The sequence below is a fragment of the Trichoplusia ni genome, chromosome 16, assembly GCF_003590095.1.
Source record: "Trichoplusia ni isolate ovarian cell line Hi5 chromosome 16, tn1, whole genome shotgun sequence".
Taxonomy (NCBI): domain Eukaryota; kingdom Metazoa; phylum Arthropoda; class Insecta; order Lepidoptera; family Noctuidae; genus Trichoplusia; species Trichoplusia ni.
This window is the reverse complement of record NC_039493.1, coordinates 1,406,957-1,426,330: the sequence shown is the minus strand read 5'-3', so window position 1 is coordinate 1,426,330 and position 19,374 is coordinate 1,406,957. Positions and strand designations below refer to the sequence as shown.

The 19,374-nt window shown below is 34.1% G+C and overlaps 1 protein-coding gene across 1 annotated transcript in view; it reads right to left on the bottom strand.

The window, feature by feature from the left end:
* Positions 1 to 16,164, bottom strand: part of LOC113502137 (calmodulin-A-like) — a 67,377-nt gene extending 51,213 nt beyond the window's left edge. The window contains exons 1-2 of the mRNA XM_026883530.1: positions 15,943 to 16,164; positions 5,362 to 5,403 (exon numbers count right to left, since the gene is read on the bottom strand). Coding sequence (XP_026739331.1) covers positions 5,362 to 5,403; positions 15,943 to 16,032 — 132 coding nt within the window. The 5' untranslated portion in view covers positions 16,033 to 16,164. The remainder of the gene's footprint in view (positions 1 to 5,361; positions 5,404 to 15,942) is intronic.
* Between the last annotated feature and the right edge of the window lie 3,210 nt (positions 16,165 to 19,374).

The window sequence follows — 19,374 nt, the reverse complement described above, 5'->3', positions numbered from 1 at the left end:
TCGAATAAATTAGCTGAATCCAGGAGGGCGTGCTATAACAGTTTTGACGTAAGGTAAAAATGAAAAATAATGTAAGACAGTTGGGCATAGGCGTCTACACATATAGGGAAGGTTTTTGAGCATTGATGTTTTCCTTCACCGATTGTTACTGGTGTCTTAGAATAACTAAAACGTACATATAGCTTTGATTAAGTCACAATGGTATTTTGCCTGCGTTGGAATCGAATCAACACCCAATTAAGCTAAAATGACATAGATACACCTTTAAGCATACACGCAGAACTAGAGACATTTCAAATTAGTAACGTGTTAGGTACCAGCAAAGGTCCATTTACTTAACTCTTTGAAAGGCTCGCAAGAAACACACCTGAGGCGCCGGCACCGCGTACGGTGACGGTTTCTTTGCTAAACCTTTCTAAGGGCTTAGCACCACGCAACGTTTGAATATGTCATGTATACTTATAGGATAGGAGGTCTGTTACTTGTAAATATGATGAAATACAGGTGAAATTCGATTAATTTTATCAAAATAATATCTTTTAATAATTGCGTGTAACGTTTTGAGTCCACGACTTTCCTGATTACAATTGAATTTGCACACCGTGTGCAGGTTGACCTACATTGAAATATAAGAAAGCTTATTTTTCAATATAATGACACACATAGCCACAGAAATACGTTATATGCAGCGATCACGATTTACGAAATTCGTCTGATATGGCTTCTTGACACAACAGACAGAAAGGTACCTTTTGAATTCAAAAACGGTAAATATTCAAAACTACGAGTATCTTGAACACTTAAAAGACTACATTTTGGGTGCAACTACCATTTTACTGATAACAATCATATATTTTTCTGAAAGCTCAATTAACTCCGCATAGAGTGAAATAGTATCCATTGTGCACTAGTATCCAGTGTACAATGGACTGCATTGATTAAAACCTCAGAGCAAATGAATCGTACTATAAATTGAACGGGGGCAATACTGCCTTATACATATTCACTGTAATTTCAGACACCGTAAAATGATCCGTGTATTATTAAAAAAGTAACGTCACTTTTCGTTGAAAATTTATAACTAGCGTCAGATGAGATTACAAATTAATGTATTACCTTCATTTTTGTTCATCGCGCATGGGTAATTCATACTTCAATCTTTTACAACTAACAGGAATAATTTGTAATTGATAGAATACTATAAGCTTCTCGCCAGGCAACGTACCAATACCTTCATTATCCTTAAAAATAAATTTATTCAATTTTCGTCTAGGGCATACATCCCTAAAACTTTGGCTACGCCTAAGAAATAGATGGTATACACTACCACCCCTTGTACACAGGTATTAATAATTATATAAAGTTAACATACGGGCCGTGTAAACAACATGCAAGTAACTACATAAACTATCGAAGCAAAGCCTTATTTAATGTATCCGCGTACTTAACGTTGATCCATACATATTGCGCCCCCTATTTATCTCGTAAGACATAGCTAACAATCTTGTTGAAACAGTTCCGTAATCTGTTAGAAAACCTTCATAAATATCGCCGGGTCCTTCCACAAACTACCACGGATTAAAGAGAGACAGTTACCAGCGTGGGAGCGAAACAGCGTTATACACAGCGTAGAGCGGTATCTCGCTTCCACAATGGGTTACTGTGACATTTGGTGGTAGGCTTTTGGTCCTAAGCACACATTGTAAATTAAGAGGATTTATAACGTGTAACGACCTATTCGACTCAAAGGATCAAAAATTGAGACGTTGGTTTAGTTTTTAATTAACATGCTGATGGAAAACTTAGGTTACACGGGAATTAATCTTCTAAACATGTCTATTATAAATTTTCATAAACATTGATTCAGTAGCTACAAAATTAAAACCAAATAAAAGAAACTGTTTTTAAAGTCTCGCACTTCGACAAATACCTCTCCGTGTAGAAAAGGATGTATGATTAATAATCAACCAAATAGCTGTTCATTTAAATGAGCGTGACATTCCATTGTATATGTGTATAATTTGGAAACGCCCTAATTGAAAACTGAAACCTCATATAGTGACAACACAATAACTTACCATATTAATTGACACGAGAACGTTTAATAAAGCTATATTATAATTATGTTCATGTTAATATGGTATCTTCATGATATTTGACAATATGTATATCGGTTTTGAGGTAAGGGTGCGGTTAAATAGAAGTAATTTTGTAATTTATTCGTTGCGTAAGAGACTGTGTCTTTGTATTTGGATTCTTATATTTTAAAGCTGTTTTTTTGTAGTAACCTTAAAAAATTTTGTAATTCTCTTTTGAGTTTAAATAAACGTAATTGACGTAAATTCGTTGAATACTAGTCTGAGTAGTCTGTTACGTATAACCATAAGAAAAATGAGTTACCCATAACCCCCCAGTAAATAGGTTACCCATCACATTTAATACCATACCAGCTTTCGCTAATCATTTATATTTTTATTGTTTTATTCCTATAGCGTAAACAGAAATTCCATTCAACCTTTCATCTCCACTAAAACTCGATTCCAAAAATAGTCTCTGAAAACCAATTTCGAAATTCTGAAGTTCGAAAATCATATTTCCATTTCTCGTTAAAATTTAGAACGTTGATTTCACCAATTAGAGACGTCCAATCTAAGAGATAATTATTATAGTTTCTGTCGGGTATTTCGCGCCTGAAGGCATCGGAACTGGGTTTTTGGGTCAAAGGACCCGGTGAAAACGTTTGCCAGACATTTTGTAACTCGGCGACGATTGGTTGGCGGCGAGGCGTGGAATAATTAGAATTGTATGAATATGTATGTGTCTTCATGAATTATATTTGTCTTTTTGTTTTTGAAGATATTATTTAGTAAATGTTGACTGATTTTGTATAAAATTATTAATCTACAATACATTTTTGAAACTGTTTCTTGACAAAATAAAAACTAAGGCTTTCAATTTTATGTTTCATCGCATACAATTTTCTTCTTCAAAAGTTTCAGCAGAGAGCTTTTTAAATCCAATCGTCATTATATTTTCACCCTTTAATGACTCATGTCATTAAGTCTACGCGTTTTACAGTCAAAAACCTCGTGAGCTTACATTTACAAAGAGGTCTTCAAACAAAATGCCCTGTCAGAGTGAAACGACATTATATATTGCGAGTAACAGCGTCTTCTTTACACTTTGGCAACAATTCTGCGTCAGGTGTTCATGGTACGGACATTGGTCAGCCTGTTATTTAATATCAAGATCTGCATCCACTTCAGTGACCATTAGACCAATGGCGGTTTAATGAAGTAGCTTTTGTACTAAAAGGTGAAGTCCTTTATCATGGTATTAAGGGAAAGGCTAAGCCGGATCTACAAAGGGTCGTTTCTATAACCTACAACTGGATACATCGCTGGGCATCGGTTGTGTGTCTACTCGTGTGAAAATGGGTATGGGAGGTACGAGAAAGTGGAGATTGTGGTTTTAATTACCATTTTAAATAACGTTCCTCAAGACTGAATTGGTCACCAAGATACAGGCTGTGCCTAGTTTGGGACCCGCTGCTACATCTGTCTCTGAACCGTCTTCTATTAATTTAATGTCTAAATAAATACATTTTATTTTATTTAAGAACTCAGGAAAGATTGGACTTTTTTACTAAGAAGTTCATATCTTAACCACGTGAAGTGTTGAATCTAGTCCTAGACTTTGACACGCATTGTTTGAGGATTAATTTTTTGGTATCAACATTTTTTTGTTACTGTGAAATTCTAGTCATTTTTTTTTCACGTTAAAGAAACATATTTTATGAAGGAATAAATATGGAAAATACCCCACTAAAGCAATTTGTCGTTTTATAGCCTAGTAAAGTTATCCTTACTAAAATTGTCGGGAAAAAGGTCACACGTTGTATACAACTTCAGTAGGATATGAGTAGGTATATTTATACAAATAAAGAGTTATTTTTCTTCAAGATTAAGCAAAGATTACCACCATTTCATAATCATGCTGAAGAAAAACCATGCGTAATTCCTGCCTTAAAAATAGTTACCATTATCATTATCCAAATTCAAGTATTTATACTTATTATTATTAAAATACTCAATAGTAACAAAAGCTAGAATGATACAATTTATTCCCAAATCACAAAGAGATTAAGATTGATTCGATTACATTACTGAAATAGAATTTCTTCGCTATACTTGGACTGAGCTAATCTTTCGTTAGGATTGACCTACAAAGAAATTGTTTCTCGAAAGCTAAGAAGCCTTAATGCGACCAATTGGAGATTAGTTTTATTTATTTGGTCATCCAAAGCTATCTTCCTTTTCAAAATGTTTTTTTTGTTGGTGATTGTTTTTTACGGACTTATTTATTAACTTTCTGGCCAAAGATTAGTAGTTATAAAAGTGATTATTGAAATCATAAGTGATTGACATTGTTGTATAATTTGATTAAAAAAGTTCTCATTATCTCATTATTTTGAATTTTTTTATCATTTTACAAATCTTTACCTGGGGTAGACATTATGATGTATTTAATTCGAATTAATTTTGTCTTGATTTTGTTAAATTTGAAGACTTTCTGATAAACTGTTCATCCGTAGATGCTACAAGTATAAAAGAGTTATAATAAAAATACTACAATGATGTCTGTGTTGCAATGTGTCGTCACTTACCGTTCTCTGATGTCTGAATCTACGCAGATGAAGATGGGCTACTGCTAAAACAAACTACAATTTATAACGCGAATGGCTCATGACATAATTATTCTGGCAATGATTTTTATAACAATGTCAAATCAGAAATAACTAACAAAATTGCCTTTAAAGCAGAAACTCAAAGACTTTAACACCGACGGTAAGAAACCATCTAACGATATTCAATAAAATTAAGACAATTCGGGAAGACATGAAAGTGCAAAATAGGGTACAGTCATCGTAAAATAAGAAATTAACTAGGAATCTAATAAAATTAGCCGAAGTATGCATTAAGATAAAGGGAAATTGCTGATTCCAGTGGAATTGTCTCATTTAGGTATTCAAGGTGGAGATTCTATAAAAGTGGCAGATATAGAAGAAAAGGGGACAAAGCTTGTAAATTGTAACGACAAAAACGAAACTAAGTTAGGAGTCCGAACAATTCGATTGTATGTAAATCGAATCACACCAGGCAACCTAAAATATATATTTGTTCCTAGAATACTTTTAAATTTCCAAATAGTATTCGAATCAAGTATTAAATGTAAGTCGATCAATATAATGTAGAAGACATACATCGACGTACAAACATAAAAATCATTGCCGACCAAACCGAACCAAATCAAATTCTCATGTATAATGAACAGGCGTGATAAAGCGTTTACGTTCATTACCTGACTTACACTCCTAAAGCTACTGGTGCTTGCGCTCCGAGCCTGCAAGAAGAAACATTCGTTCCTATACACTAGCACACACAGCTGTTGTCACAACGACCAAGAAGATTGACATGCTGTTACACAAGCTTTTGGGGCGACTGTAAATAGGTCGGTTTTAAAGTAATAGCGTCTTTAATATTTTGTTGCTTTGATAAATTGCTGTCCATTTTTACTATAGCTCATTTAAAAGTTAGAGCTTAATGTGTTTTTGCATCAATCTTTTTTGATAAACTCTGTCTATAAGCATCATTGTTGCTTTTAAAGTCTGTTACACGAGAATTCATTTCAATCAATGATCCATTGATATCAGCTTCGGCAACGGTAATTAACAAGCCCTCTACAATATTCTCAACCACTCATTGTGCATTGTTCCCGGATAGTTCATTATTCTCGGAAACATAAGAACGGATTGAATTTTCCATTTTAATCATCGTTTTAAGGTCTTATTTTATGTTTGTCCAGATTCAATTGAACTTTAATTAATTTTGTCTACCAGAAAATAAATTCGTGTTAATATTACAAATTTTACGTTTTATAAAATTATTTGTAGTCTAATTTACGGTCTTTTATTAGGACATTTATGTTTTCACAAAACAGCGTAATTGTCACATTGAGATGATATAGCGAAAAAAGAGAATACTTTTTTGAAATTTCTTGTTTTTGTCACTTAGGTACGGCTGGTAATGACCGTTTTTTTCTTGTTCAACAAACTGTATATTTGTTTTTGAAGTCATTTAAAACGTATTAACTCCGACTTTTTTTATGTAAGAATTCTTAATATTCTAAGAATTCTTAATTTTTTTCCTCATCCACTTTTAAGGTTCTTTTTCGACATCATTTAAGCCTAGTTTGAATGTCATTTACTTTTATAAAGTGTTTCTTTTACGATAATTAGACAGCATTTTATCTTTAATAATAGCAATACTGGCATTGCAAACTCGTCATTAATAGTAAAGCATTAAAGACCATTTTACAATCTACACAGCTTGTAGGTGCATCTATGTGCATAGCATTGAAAGAAGAAGACAGATCGTGCAGCATTTCGTATCTTGTTGGTCGAACACACAAGAAACAGTTAGTAATCAAAATGTTTTTATGCACAGGTATTGGAATAAAACTTAGATTTTTGAAGCCATTTCAAATGTCACATCAGACATTGTTTTATCCTAAAGAAGCCATAAGAAATTTAAATTTCCAAATTTATTTTCAAAGTTTAGACTTGACACTTTTGACAACTTTGATATTTTAAATTATCTCGGGAATGGCTATCAAAATTCCAAATTGAACTCCGAAACACAACAATTCAATGCAAGCAATTCGTTCGTTTGTGTAATAGAAATATCGAAAAACAGTGATATTAAGTTGTCAACGCCAGAGGGAAGCAAGGTAGATAGTTCGCAACCAACACTTAAGTGACTCTTTACAATTGTGAGAAAGAAAAATTTAGAAAACCATTGCGCGTTTTGTTTGACATCACCACCATTTAAGCGTTGTATCACTTCAATGGTGATCAAAAAGCCATCTGAATAAAGTCTCAATTCTTTAAGCAAGTAGGTAGTAAAGTCAAAGATAACGCTCAATTTATCAATAATAATAATATTATTGATGGAAACGCCAATTACGAAGTTGAAATCGCAAGTATCCGTTTCATTGATACCCGTTTCGTTGTAAAGAGCACTATTGAAACATTGAAAGCGATTGCAGACGACCAGCAACACTTATTTACAACAGTTAGTAAGTCTGATACGGTTGTAGCTAGTAATGTTAGCGTTAGTTTTGTGGATATCAGGAACATCTGAAACAGAAATGGTAAAGACACAACGGTTATGGAAGATGTCTTCCGAATCTTCGAGCTTGTTGTAGCTTTTGTTTTTGATTGTATGTTTAAAGTTTAGTATACCTTACCTCTTTTGTGTAATTAAACTAATTTCTTTGGTTAATCATTTTTTTTAATCATTGTAACTGCAGATTTTCTGATCTATATTTTTCACGTCGTAAGATTCATAGTGTGTACCTAGTAAAACACCATAACATTCAATTTAGTGCTGTAATATACCTACCTACAATTTTGTATTTCACTATCAGTAAGATCTAATCATTGAATAAAGATATTAAAAACCAATTCGAATTATGAAAACCAATAAGTCCCTAAACGAGGGCTCCACCAAAATTTCATATTTAAATAAATCACAAATAAATATGGATATAAAATCTTGGTACGAGGCATTCATATAAAATATGCGTTACGAAGCCCGTATATCATTTTCCAATATGAAAATGTCCCCAAAGTTGTAGAAGTTCCGAGGTAAATCCAGTTTGATCCATTCCGGTGCCGAACCAAATCTTCAATTTTCTATGAGCCTCCCTTACCAAGAGTTTTACATATTCCTGCAAAATTTCTCTTTCATATTTTTACGAAACGATGTCCATTGTTTGATAGATTTCTCAATTTAAAAAGATAAGATTTGGACACATTTAAATGACGTTTGTTACTCATTATTTTTCGACTTGTTTTTTTATAACACCTTTGTTAGGCAGGTAGTAGCTTTGTTCACCTATAACCGTTACGCAAAGTATCGTTTTCACTTATCTAATTTTTCCATCTCCCAATTCGAAAACATTTCAGAAGTTGCTTGCTAATGTTTCAATGAATATTTTACGTAAATTGCCTTACCATACGTGTAATTTTATGTCACCCTAATTTAACTTTGAAAACACAACTTGACATTAAAATAATTTGAATTTCATCTAGTTTCTCCTTTTTCGTTTTTGTGGGGTAATCCTCCAGGATTTCGGTCTGAGCCGGGCGGAGCGCGGTGCTGACTCATACCGGCTTAGCCATACACCTACATATTACAGTACCGAGATCGCTGTTGGAATTAACTTTAATATCTGCAGCGCGTTTTTAAGTTAAAGATTAAAATTCTCGGTACTGAACTAACTACGGACTAATAACGTTGTTATGGAAACAGTTTAATATAATTATTATTATATTAAAGTAGATTTTTTACATTCATTGCGGTTACTAGAATTTGTAAATTATTATAGATCTAATTGGGACTTGAATTTGTTCGAAATCTAAAAATGATCTGCAATACATTAAAACTAATCATATTTATAATCATTTTCCGTTATGAATAAAGTAATTTGACACCCTAAATTGAAATTAAAAATCCTCCACGTAGTGCTCCAATTCAATGTGTAATAAGTCCGACGTACGACTACAGTGTTCTTAAGCAGCAAAGAGAAAAGAAGAAATAACTTATTCAAGAATGAGGGTCCCTTCAATAGGATAGATGAACACAATCACTGATTCATGACCGCAATCTGTCGCGATAGGTCTACGCGGCTCAATCACTTTTTTCAAACGACGAGAATCTATCCTTATCCTTTGGACCTTGTTTTATTTATTAATACCGGATTAAAATCTAAAGACGATTCAGAAATCGTTGAGGACTTATCATCGCTTCCTTGAGCAAGACTAGCAGTTGTGCAAGCCTGACGGTGCACAAAATGGACTAGAACAAATCCTCTTTTGTATAACTTAAGTACTGGGGTTATAAAAACACTAACTTTTGGCCATGTCCATGGTCTATCCGCGGCTAAGTGTTTCCTATATTTATTTATTGGGGTCTAAGTTTAAATCATGTGAAGTTTATAAAAAAATGATTTGGGATAAAAGTGTAACAGACAGACTTTTGTATCTCTAATATTGGTATGGATTGTAACATCGTAAGGTAAGCTGAGTCTAGTCGTGTGTCTATTTTAGTCTCTTCAGAAAAAGGAAGTGAAAAAAAAATCATTAAAAACACCTTACACAGAAATCAACTCTCGAACCACGTCGATAACAAGCGAACATATGAACACCATCAAAATTCCATTAGTTTTTACGTTACGATCAAACATAACCTTTTATTACACCGGGAAGCTACCGAATGAAATCCCTATATTCGGGAATGCCCCGGGGCATTGACTCGTATCTTCTGTCAGGAGCTCGAACGATGACAGATGTCAGAGATGTTTGGTCAACAGGTTTCAAAAGTTGACGTAGCGGTGGAATGGTGTACTTTGAACGTCATTTGTTTCGTTTTTGTTTTGACGGACAATAACAGCGTGTGGCATAAAAAAAGTAACGGATAAAAAATTATAGTTTCTTAGACAAGAGAGCTTATAAAAAATTGTGCTTTCAAAGTACTGAACCCTTAAACCTTATAACAAATTTAGGCATTGATCAAAGTTACAAGTTAGTAATTTCTTCAGCTTTCAAAGTTCTTCACTAAAATGTTTTCTCAACAATTTTGATATTGGCTTTAACAGAGATTGTATCTATTTTAGTCCCGAGTTCTGGTAACTTGTTTTGATGTAAATAGAACTCAACATTGAGACGATGACCCCAGGGATCCTGTCAGAATACCTCAAGATGTCAGATGTCAGCGATGTCAAGATGAGATGCGAGTCTGATAACGCGACGACAAGCTTACTTCTTGTTGACGTTTAAGATATTTCGAGCCTTAATTGAATTACGTTACAAGGAAAATGTGACAAAAGAAAAAGAAGAATATAGTACAAAATATCGTTTTAGATCTTAAGACTAAGGAAATGGACAACTTCCATTACACAAGGAGTGACTTTTATTATTTTAACACTTGCAATTATTTTTACTATGTCGATGATACTATACATCAAAGAAATGTATAAGTATAGACTAATATTTCAGACGGGCAGACGGGATTTGCGTTAACGATAACTATTAAGTTTTTGCCTAAAAGGCTCTACCTTTTTGCGAAAAGCAGGGAGAAAAGCCGAGACAACAAAACACAAGTAAATAATAGGCAACGGATCCCAGATTCCACCATTTGTCACGATCACGATTGAAAGCCTTCAAATAAGACCGAACATCTATAAGGCTAAAGGGAACAATAAATTTTGCTTTTCAATATAGCACGTTGTTGGTACCACAAGAATCACCATCTCTGCTAATTACTGTGATAAATCATTCAATCCCGTTGATCCCCGATTTGGGTCACGTCTGGGGACATTTGCAAATAAATAAATCTTTAATGTACTGGCAGCTTTGGGTTGGGTAAGGATCGGACTTTGATCGGAAGTAAATAAACTATTTAGACCCATCAGTTTCCTGATTCGGGATTGAAATACGTGAGGGCAAATTTGATGCTCTCAGAATTTGAATTATACGATATACTCATGTATATAGTTTCCTTTCTTATTAAAGCATGTATGAAAAGTACCAATATTCATTTACATTAAGCTTTTTGTTTTTGAACGAATATCATGAGGAGTTGAAATCAGAAGCAATTGAATAACTGCACTATTATTATTTAATTTAGTATTTTTATAACATTCAGAATTTTATTTATAAATTGTATGCCAGATGGCAGAGTGTATTGGCTTCAATTTTGGACCTTGTTGAAACATATTTTGTGAAAATTAAATTATTTCATTTCGTTTTGAACAAAATAAGTCTAGACCAAAAGATGAGTAGTACAAGACAGCTTAATCACAAACTGTTTCTATAAAAAAAGATGGGTCTTCAATATGTCATGCATAACAGACTGCAAGCCTTTATCCTACAGGGTGCAATTGAACGAAAACGAAAAAATCAAAACTTTCAAACACCTTATCGAACCTTTCACAAAAATCCCTTTTTCGAATGTCCACGTTTCTACCCGAACAATTTTCTACAATCTCTTTAAAATCTCGACCGCTATCCACGGAATATACGGGCTGACCTACATCAGGTCCACCACATGCCTTCCGGGCAGTAATTCCGTAAAAAAACAAAAGAACAACACTACCATTGCAGTATTACGTAAGTCGTACACAGCGAAATAAAGCTAAAAAGCAAAATTTTCGAATTGCCCTGAAATTACGTATCAGTAATAACTGCTCTATAAAAGCTAAGCAATTAGGCATTGACCATAACAGCACATGAAGTATCATTGCACAGAACTGGCTGATGCTTTGCCATTGCTGAATACGTAGTACGGCCACCGCTGAAGGCTCGGAAGTACGGCCTCCAACACCGGATATTGACCGGACACAACACGGAGCTCCTAATAACTGAACATGCAATGAACGACGAAATTTTTTTGCTTACGTGTAATGAGTGGCATTTTTCAGAGGATTTTTGGAGAGTCAGAGATTATCCTCACTGATGAAAGCAACAACTGGTGGCTGGTATTAAAAAGGTAAAGGAGGATCCTATGATCAATATTTCATTACTTTGTCTTACTTTTGTATTAATTTTTTTTCCCTGTTTTTAATCAGCCGAGTATGAATATTTTCTCTGTTCACGAGTATCTTCAACGTTCGTATTTTTCTAGAAACTATTTAGATGGACCATGGAACCCTTCTGAAAATCTTCAGGATAATCTAGTTACCTTTCAATCAATCGACACAACACTCTTTATTCTTTTTCCACTACTAATCTTTAAATACTTATGTAAAAAAATAATAAGATCCATACATTTTTTGCTTTTCTTTGTCAAAATAGGAAAATAAGAACATTCCTCTTTCTGTTCCTGATACAAGGTCACTTCATACATTTATACATCCATAGCACCATAAAACTGGCTCGATTGCCATACATAACGGGAAAACAACCAAGGTTGGCCCTTATCTCTCCCTTCGAAGGGATTTGTTTGTTCCCTCCCCTATCCTACAAACAAGGGTAGTTTTACACATATGATACTCTTGAAGAGAGTGTAAATATGTTATCCATGGAGGATTTTGTAATATCCTTGGTGACTACTATGAGGACAGTTGACAGAATTGGATTTATTGAGAAATGAAGTTGAGAAATGGATTTATTAAAAACGCAAAACCGTACAAGGAAAGGAAAATTTGCAAACACAGCTGTTAGAAATATCGAGAGCGTAACAACCTCTTGAAGTAAAATGGTTGAAGTTTTGCTGTAGATTTCAAACTAGTTGCGGGCTGTCTGAAGTGTTATTATACAATAGATATTAATATAAATATATACACCTTTCAGATAACATCTAGTAAAGCATGTAGACTACAAATCGTACCAGAGAAATACTGCTATATAATATTCCTTCATGAAATACAGATAACTCTCTGAAAATCATCAACATTTTAGTTGAGTATAATTATCACCCACATTAATTTTCATTTCGTTAGACTTAAAACATTAATCCCAATAAAATCAAATACAAAGTTACAAAGTTCAGTACCCTAACAATCCCACTGGTTTTATTACGTACTCAACAATAATGACAATAGCTGCAAAAAGCGAAAACTGCATTTCGACCATTTCTAATAAATTCCTATTGCCGATTTGTCTGAAATGGGTCGATAAACGCGAATTGGTTTGCCCAATACTATTACCAGGATATAAATGTGGTTGGATGTTGTCGAGAACTACGGTGATTCTATGATAATTATTAATTGAAATTATTACTTCTATATTTAGTATGGCATATTAAAATGACAGGAGTACTTTTTTATTTCAAACAATGCTAGCAAGGGGAATGCTATTGAATGGGTTTTACAAAAATGAGTTAGAATGAGTTACTTAAATCTTAAAAATATTTGCCCCTATCAAGTAGTTGTTAAATGCTACGAGAAATCAAAATTTCGACTAATGTTCATGTTCCATCGGCCAAATGTTAAATCTGGATGAGACGGAAACAAGGCCGATAAGAAGGGCAAGAAGAGAACTTTAACCTAGCAGCCAGTAGTACTCAGCAGTGCAGTAAAATTTGCGCTTGGTGACGATTAATAATAAAAAGATGGTCCAAATACATGTAGAAAATATCCACAACCGAACACTAAGCAACAAAACGAACGAACGAAAATCAAAGCAAAAACCTAAAAGTTTCAAACTACATCTGACTCCTAATCTTTCTGTGCAATCGATATTGTTGGCCCGGAGCGTCGGTCCGGCAATCCGGGCCGTTCATCCGGTCCAGTTGCGATTCATCCGGACGACTTTTCGATTCCCTAAGGCTTGGAGTTTGGTGGAATTTATAGTTTTATTCTCTTGTTGGACGGCTGATTTGAATTGGAATCGGCGACTGTTGGTCGGTTTGTGAACTTTCAACTGTCTGGGTTTGGCCTTAGTTACTCTATTCGTAAAAGTGTGTTTATGAATGTAGATGAGTATCTTTTGTTTTGTCACTGGAATGGACATTGGAAACTATGAAGTTCTTTTACATGTGCTATGGTTTTTTAGCTAGCCTTTTCCCAACAAAGTTGGGGTTGGCACCAGAAAGTACCAGTTTTAAAAGTAATGATTGCTTATCTGACCTCCTCAAACCAGTTACCTAAGAAACACTATAAACTAGTTAAGCCTTAGTTAGACTGATTGTCAGACTTTCTAGTTTCAGACTACCCGTACCGACTGTCAAAGATGTGTAAATATCAGACGGGGTCCACAATTACTAACTCGTTACGACAAGAATGGATACCCATCCTCGAACCGACCGTAACGAGTGCAGCTTAACCTAAAATCGATCTACATGTGCTGTAGTCAAGCCACTAGCTTCTCCTATAGTGACATGATCCTTTAGACACCAATCGTAACTCTACAACAACTTGATACCTTTACCTTATAAAGACCATCGGATAATTTAAGCTTTCAAGTTAACATTACAAGGGAAAACCATTAAAGGTGAAAACTCGTTAAAGTTTATAATGATTTCCTATTCTGAGCAGCGAACAAGCGAGTTAGCCGGCCGTTTGTCACACCGAAGCGTAACGGGGAATTATTACTGAAGTTGGTTATAGGCCGGTTTTGTCTTTTAAAGTTTTTATTCTCTCTGGTTTTATTTTTAGTAAATCGATTTTAATTTCTTCCCGTGATTTTGAGAATAAGCAAAGATCTTTAAGGCACTACAATGCTTTTTCAATTTAATTTTGCTCTTTACAAAACTGAAGTCAAAAGATGGGTTGAGTTATATTTTTTCATGCCATTGGAAAAAAAATATACCTACTCAGTAAAGAAAAATCAAATTATTCCATATTAAAAGTCACATTCAATTTGGATATCTTTTTTTATCTATTGTAACTAAGCACATTATAAATTCCTTGCGAGAAACTCATTAAATCATCGTATGATTTTAACAATATCGTTTCAAAACGGTGGCAATGGCGCCCGTCCTATTTATCCATGAAGTTCGACGTGGCTTAATGAGCAATTTCCGAACAAACGGTACTAATGAACTGATCTCAAGTTGTATGCAAACCTCTTTTTTTCTAGGATGCAATGTTTTTATTAATGAATACTTAACCTCAAGTCTAAAACTTCTTAGGTTATATTCTTTTTTAATATAGAATTTTACTAACGAGTTCTATTGTTACCGTTTATTTAATGAACTATAAAGAATATTTTAATAGTGTATCTTAAATTATGAAGGAGAAACTAGTTTTGCTTTTGAGATAAAACCGCTGTATTATATACGAGTATGCGACTTATTAGTTTTCTGGTTGGCGAGATAAAAACATTAATTTCGTAAATAATGACGCTGTTTATTTACTTACTTTAACATCAAGTTGTGCATCTTTGTAATTTTAATACGCAGAGAGTGCTGTGATGAATAATATTTACAATTAAATAGCAAGAAAATCAAGCCTCATACGGGACTCGAATTTGCGACTCCTAGCTGTACGTGCCAATCGCTTTACAAACTTAGCAACCTGGTCGCTAAGATTTTGAGTATGTTAATAATATCTTGAAACACGTTATTCATGTCTCAATATACTACGACTTATGGGCGTCATACAAAAATATTCATTGAAAAATTTACACCTTTTCCTAACATTCAATTTAGTGCAATAATTCACAGCTCAATCCGGTAAATCTCAAGTGCAATTTTAGCCCGAGGACCGAATGTACCGAGGCCTATTAATTATTTACCTGTCACCTGATTGGATAAACCGCTGGCAAACACACCTGCTACACACTAATTAGCTAATAAATTTTGCCAACCAAGCCAATGGTAGGCAATAAAAAATAAACACGCTGTAAACTTCAAATATTCATTTTGATTTATAGTAACACAGAAAATATATTTCTCTAAACATTAAAAAAGGTTGATGACGCCATCTTTAACTAAATTTAAAAAAAAAAAGTACTGTGTTCAGAAATAGAACACACGAAATTCAACTTTTGAAATTGTTTAACGATGTAAGCAAACAATTTCAAATTCCATTTTTGAAAAATGCTCCGTATAACAACAATGTCGGCTATAAGGAACTTAAGGAATTCCAATTTTAAAACGACTTTCAGTACGCTAACGTTACGCTTTGTAAAATAAACTAGGAATTCCATTTTCAAAATTCTCAGATAATACCTATATTGTTTTCTTTGTTCAAACAGAAATCAATTTTGAGATAATTTCGCTTTTGTTTATTAAAATTCTTGTAACAAATTGTGCTAGAAATAAGTAAATTCAATTAAGTCTTAATTATCGCCGGACAAGTTTTGTCTTGTCAACTTACAAGAAAATTTTGTCCTTATTTTTATAGAAATCTCTTTTAAAAAGTAATATTTTATACCTTGCTTCTGTTCCTTGGATCTCTGAAGTCTTCCTTTGATGCCTTCCGTCGCTTATCCTTCAATATCATGCGAGCAGCTGCGAACGCCATTTTGACAGTGACTAAACGCCTCCTCGTCTCGAATGCCACTCTTATCACACCCCACTAATCACCACTCAAGTTTAATCACCACTTTACTTAAGATGATTATTTTACTTAACGGGATATAGAACTCAATCACAGACTTTTATATTTAAATTGACGAATTTAATTGCTTTTTTATCACTATTTGTTCACTACTTAGGACGATTTATTATTAATTAACTTTTTAACATGAAACTTAACAGTTATTGCCTTTTTCGTTGTTAAAAACGACAACAATATATTTAACACTATAATTGAATTTAATTGATGATCTTTCTTAACCTGTAATCATTTGTAGTTCTTATTATTGATTGGAAGTTTGTGGAGAAGAAGTAAGTGCCTGCTTAAGAGACTCAAAGCTTTCTATAACGCATCACATTTTTTTACAATTTTTGTTAGTGATCAGTTAATAACATTCTAAGGAAACAGCTCATGCTAAATGTTTAGCTGGTCAACAGGGATAAATAGCAGGCTAGTTATAAATATTGCGTAGGCTACCCAGAAGCATGTGTACATAATTATGTATAGTGACTCTAGGATGCCTAAATGAAAAAAGACATTTGCTCAAGAGATTTTTTAAATAAAAAATGTAAACGTGTAATGATCTCATCTGATATTAAATAATAAATGTGGACAACATCACATACATTGCTCTGAACCCAAAGTAAGTTGCTAAAGCACTTGTGTTACGGAATTCAGATACAACGAAGGTACCACAAACACCCAGACCCGAAACAATGTTGAATAAATCTCAATCTAAATTCTAAATGAAGAATCACATGATTCTTTTACATTGACCCGACCGGGGATCGAACCCGGGACCTCAGAGCTAGCGACACCTTAAAACCAGTGCGTACGCAACTCGACCACGGAATTCGTCGTATATTACGGTACTAATTATCAAAATGAAGTAAGACCAACATTTTCAATGGGCATTTCATTTTGTAAATCTCTTTTATACCTCTCATCTACAAGTATTAATAACTACCAGATAATCAAATAAAGAAGTCCTTGGAACTTTAATGTTTTTGAACCAGCCACGTATGTATCTTCAAGTCCTTTTTGTGTAAACATTGTTATCCTCAAGCAACGTTATCTCAACATTCGCATAATAAATTCAGAGCTTAAAATACTGGAACAACAACAAAACCTACTACCTCTTAAAACAGTTGTCACTGTGCGAAAGAGATGCGACTATATGCCGTTTCACGCTGTCTCGCTCCCACAACAGTTAGAGGTGATGCTACAGTGTTTGAACCATTGTTCGATAAAAGGAAGCGGTTGTTTGGGAAGTATCTTGATCTCTCTTTTGTTAAACGTTTTATTTATATCTGCGATTGTGGCTTCCAAAGCCTTTGGTGCCATGTTAGGTGATACTGGTTATTTTCAATGGCATTTTTGTGCGCTGATACGAGAATGCGCGATATGTAGGTATGGTATGTATGGAAAATTGAAAGATAGAATTTGTATTTATGCATTGTTAGGAATCCAAAAAGAGTTATTATTTTGTAGAGCTAAACTCATTACTGACTGGTAGTAAAAAAGGAAATGAAATTTATTCTGCAGCGCAATTAACCCTCAATTGAACGCTAGACAATATGTACAAAAAAACGCATAAAAATGGTGCTTTCTATCCCGTGAAAGTTATCTACATATACCTAACATATCCAATAGGAAAACGTACTTTACACGTACGTTACAAGTATTAAAAATTTGAAACCGTTTACAAATTCAACATCAGTCACTATCCACCCTAGCACCCTCGCGTAAAGAGTCGTTACACTGAAAAATTACACAATAAGTCAGTTAAGACACACACTGAACACCAATTGTGTTTGAAGCTTACTAAAATGAGGCCTAACCCTGCATTTGCTAAAGTGTCTGTAAAAAGCCCGCAGTCTCTATCAGCAAGAGCTCTTACAACAAGTACCTACGTGAGGTTTAATAGAATGTGAACTTTATTTTCTGTGATGAAGGTAGAAAGTTACTTGCATGTCGGAGTTGTAAAGTAGAGCCGTATAATGCGCTGTTAAGTTTAAATTATTAAGTTTATTCACGGTTCGGTGTCAGCTGTCACCTTCGAGTGAAGAGTTGATTTGGACGATTTATTTTTGTTCGTTTGCTGTCTTATATTATATTGGTCTTTTTAGAGATGAATGTGTTCACGAATGGAGGTTAAATGGAATACAAATAAAATTCAATTTGTCTTGAAAAACACCAATGTATATTTTGGGTTATCTATAAACCAGGTTAGGTATGTATCGGTGATTACTTCGCTAACTAGATATATATCCGCAATTATAAACATTCTTGGAGGCTCAAACTAAGGACAGCAAATACTATGTTTTAAAGCTACTTACAATGAAGGAAAAATATGACGTATTCCCAAAGAGAATTTGAACTCTATACGAATCTAACCAGAACACCATAATACAATAAACATCCATTCATAATATAGTACATTGCTTCCACAACAAATAAAACTAATTTATCTCTCATCATAAACGATTACAAGCTCAATTTGAACGTTTAAACTAGTTTAGTAAACAAATAGCCTCGACCTGCAGCGGCCAAGTCAATTACACTCGCTTACAAAGGGAAAATCGATATAACGCACGAATTGTGTGCAGCGATGGATCGATAGCACTAGATCCGAACTAAAACTAGGCATTAACCCTAAATACTAACAGCTGGGTTCTAGAATGATGGTCAATGGAACAGTGACTTGATCGTCTATCGAAGAGATTGAAACGTTGCTGTGATAGTTTGTGTCTTGTAGTCTGTCAGTCATATAGTCATGATCAGAATTCAAAATAGTTTTTTTCTGTGTTATCCTTTCTACTATTTCGGATTAATTTTGTTTCGGGTGAAAGACAGTCAATTGTTTTCCCTGGGATATACCGAGCTTGTGTGCTACGGTGGTATTCGCTTTTTCTATCTTGGCTTGAGCTTAAATTGTAATGACGGGCGTATGTGGCGGGCTAGTCCCAAAAATATACGAATTCAATTAATCCATTCAGGAGTTAGTGTTTCTAAGTCTATGTATTTGAACAAAGTAGCTTCTATTTGTCAAATGAGATATGATCAGAGTAGATAAATTGTAAGTGAAGATTGGATTCCGTTTGAGTCACGTCCAAGAAAATGAAAACAAGGAAAATAAGACATGATAATAGATCATCCCAAAGATAAAATTTAGCTCTTTCTTTAAAAAGCACTACATGTTTGGGCACACAAATAAAACAAATAAGTAGTATAGTTCTTGGAAAAGTGGAAACATTTGCGATCTTCCTTGGTTACCGCAATCAGCAC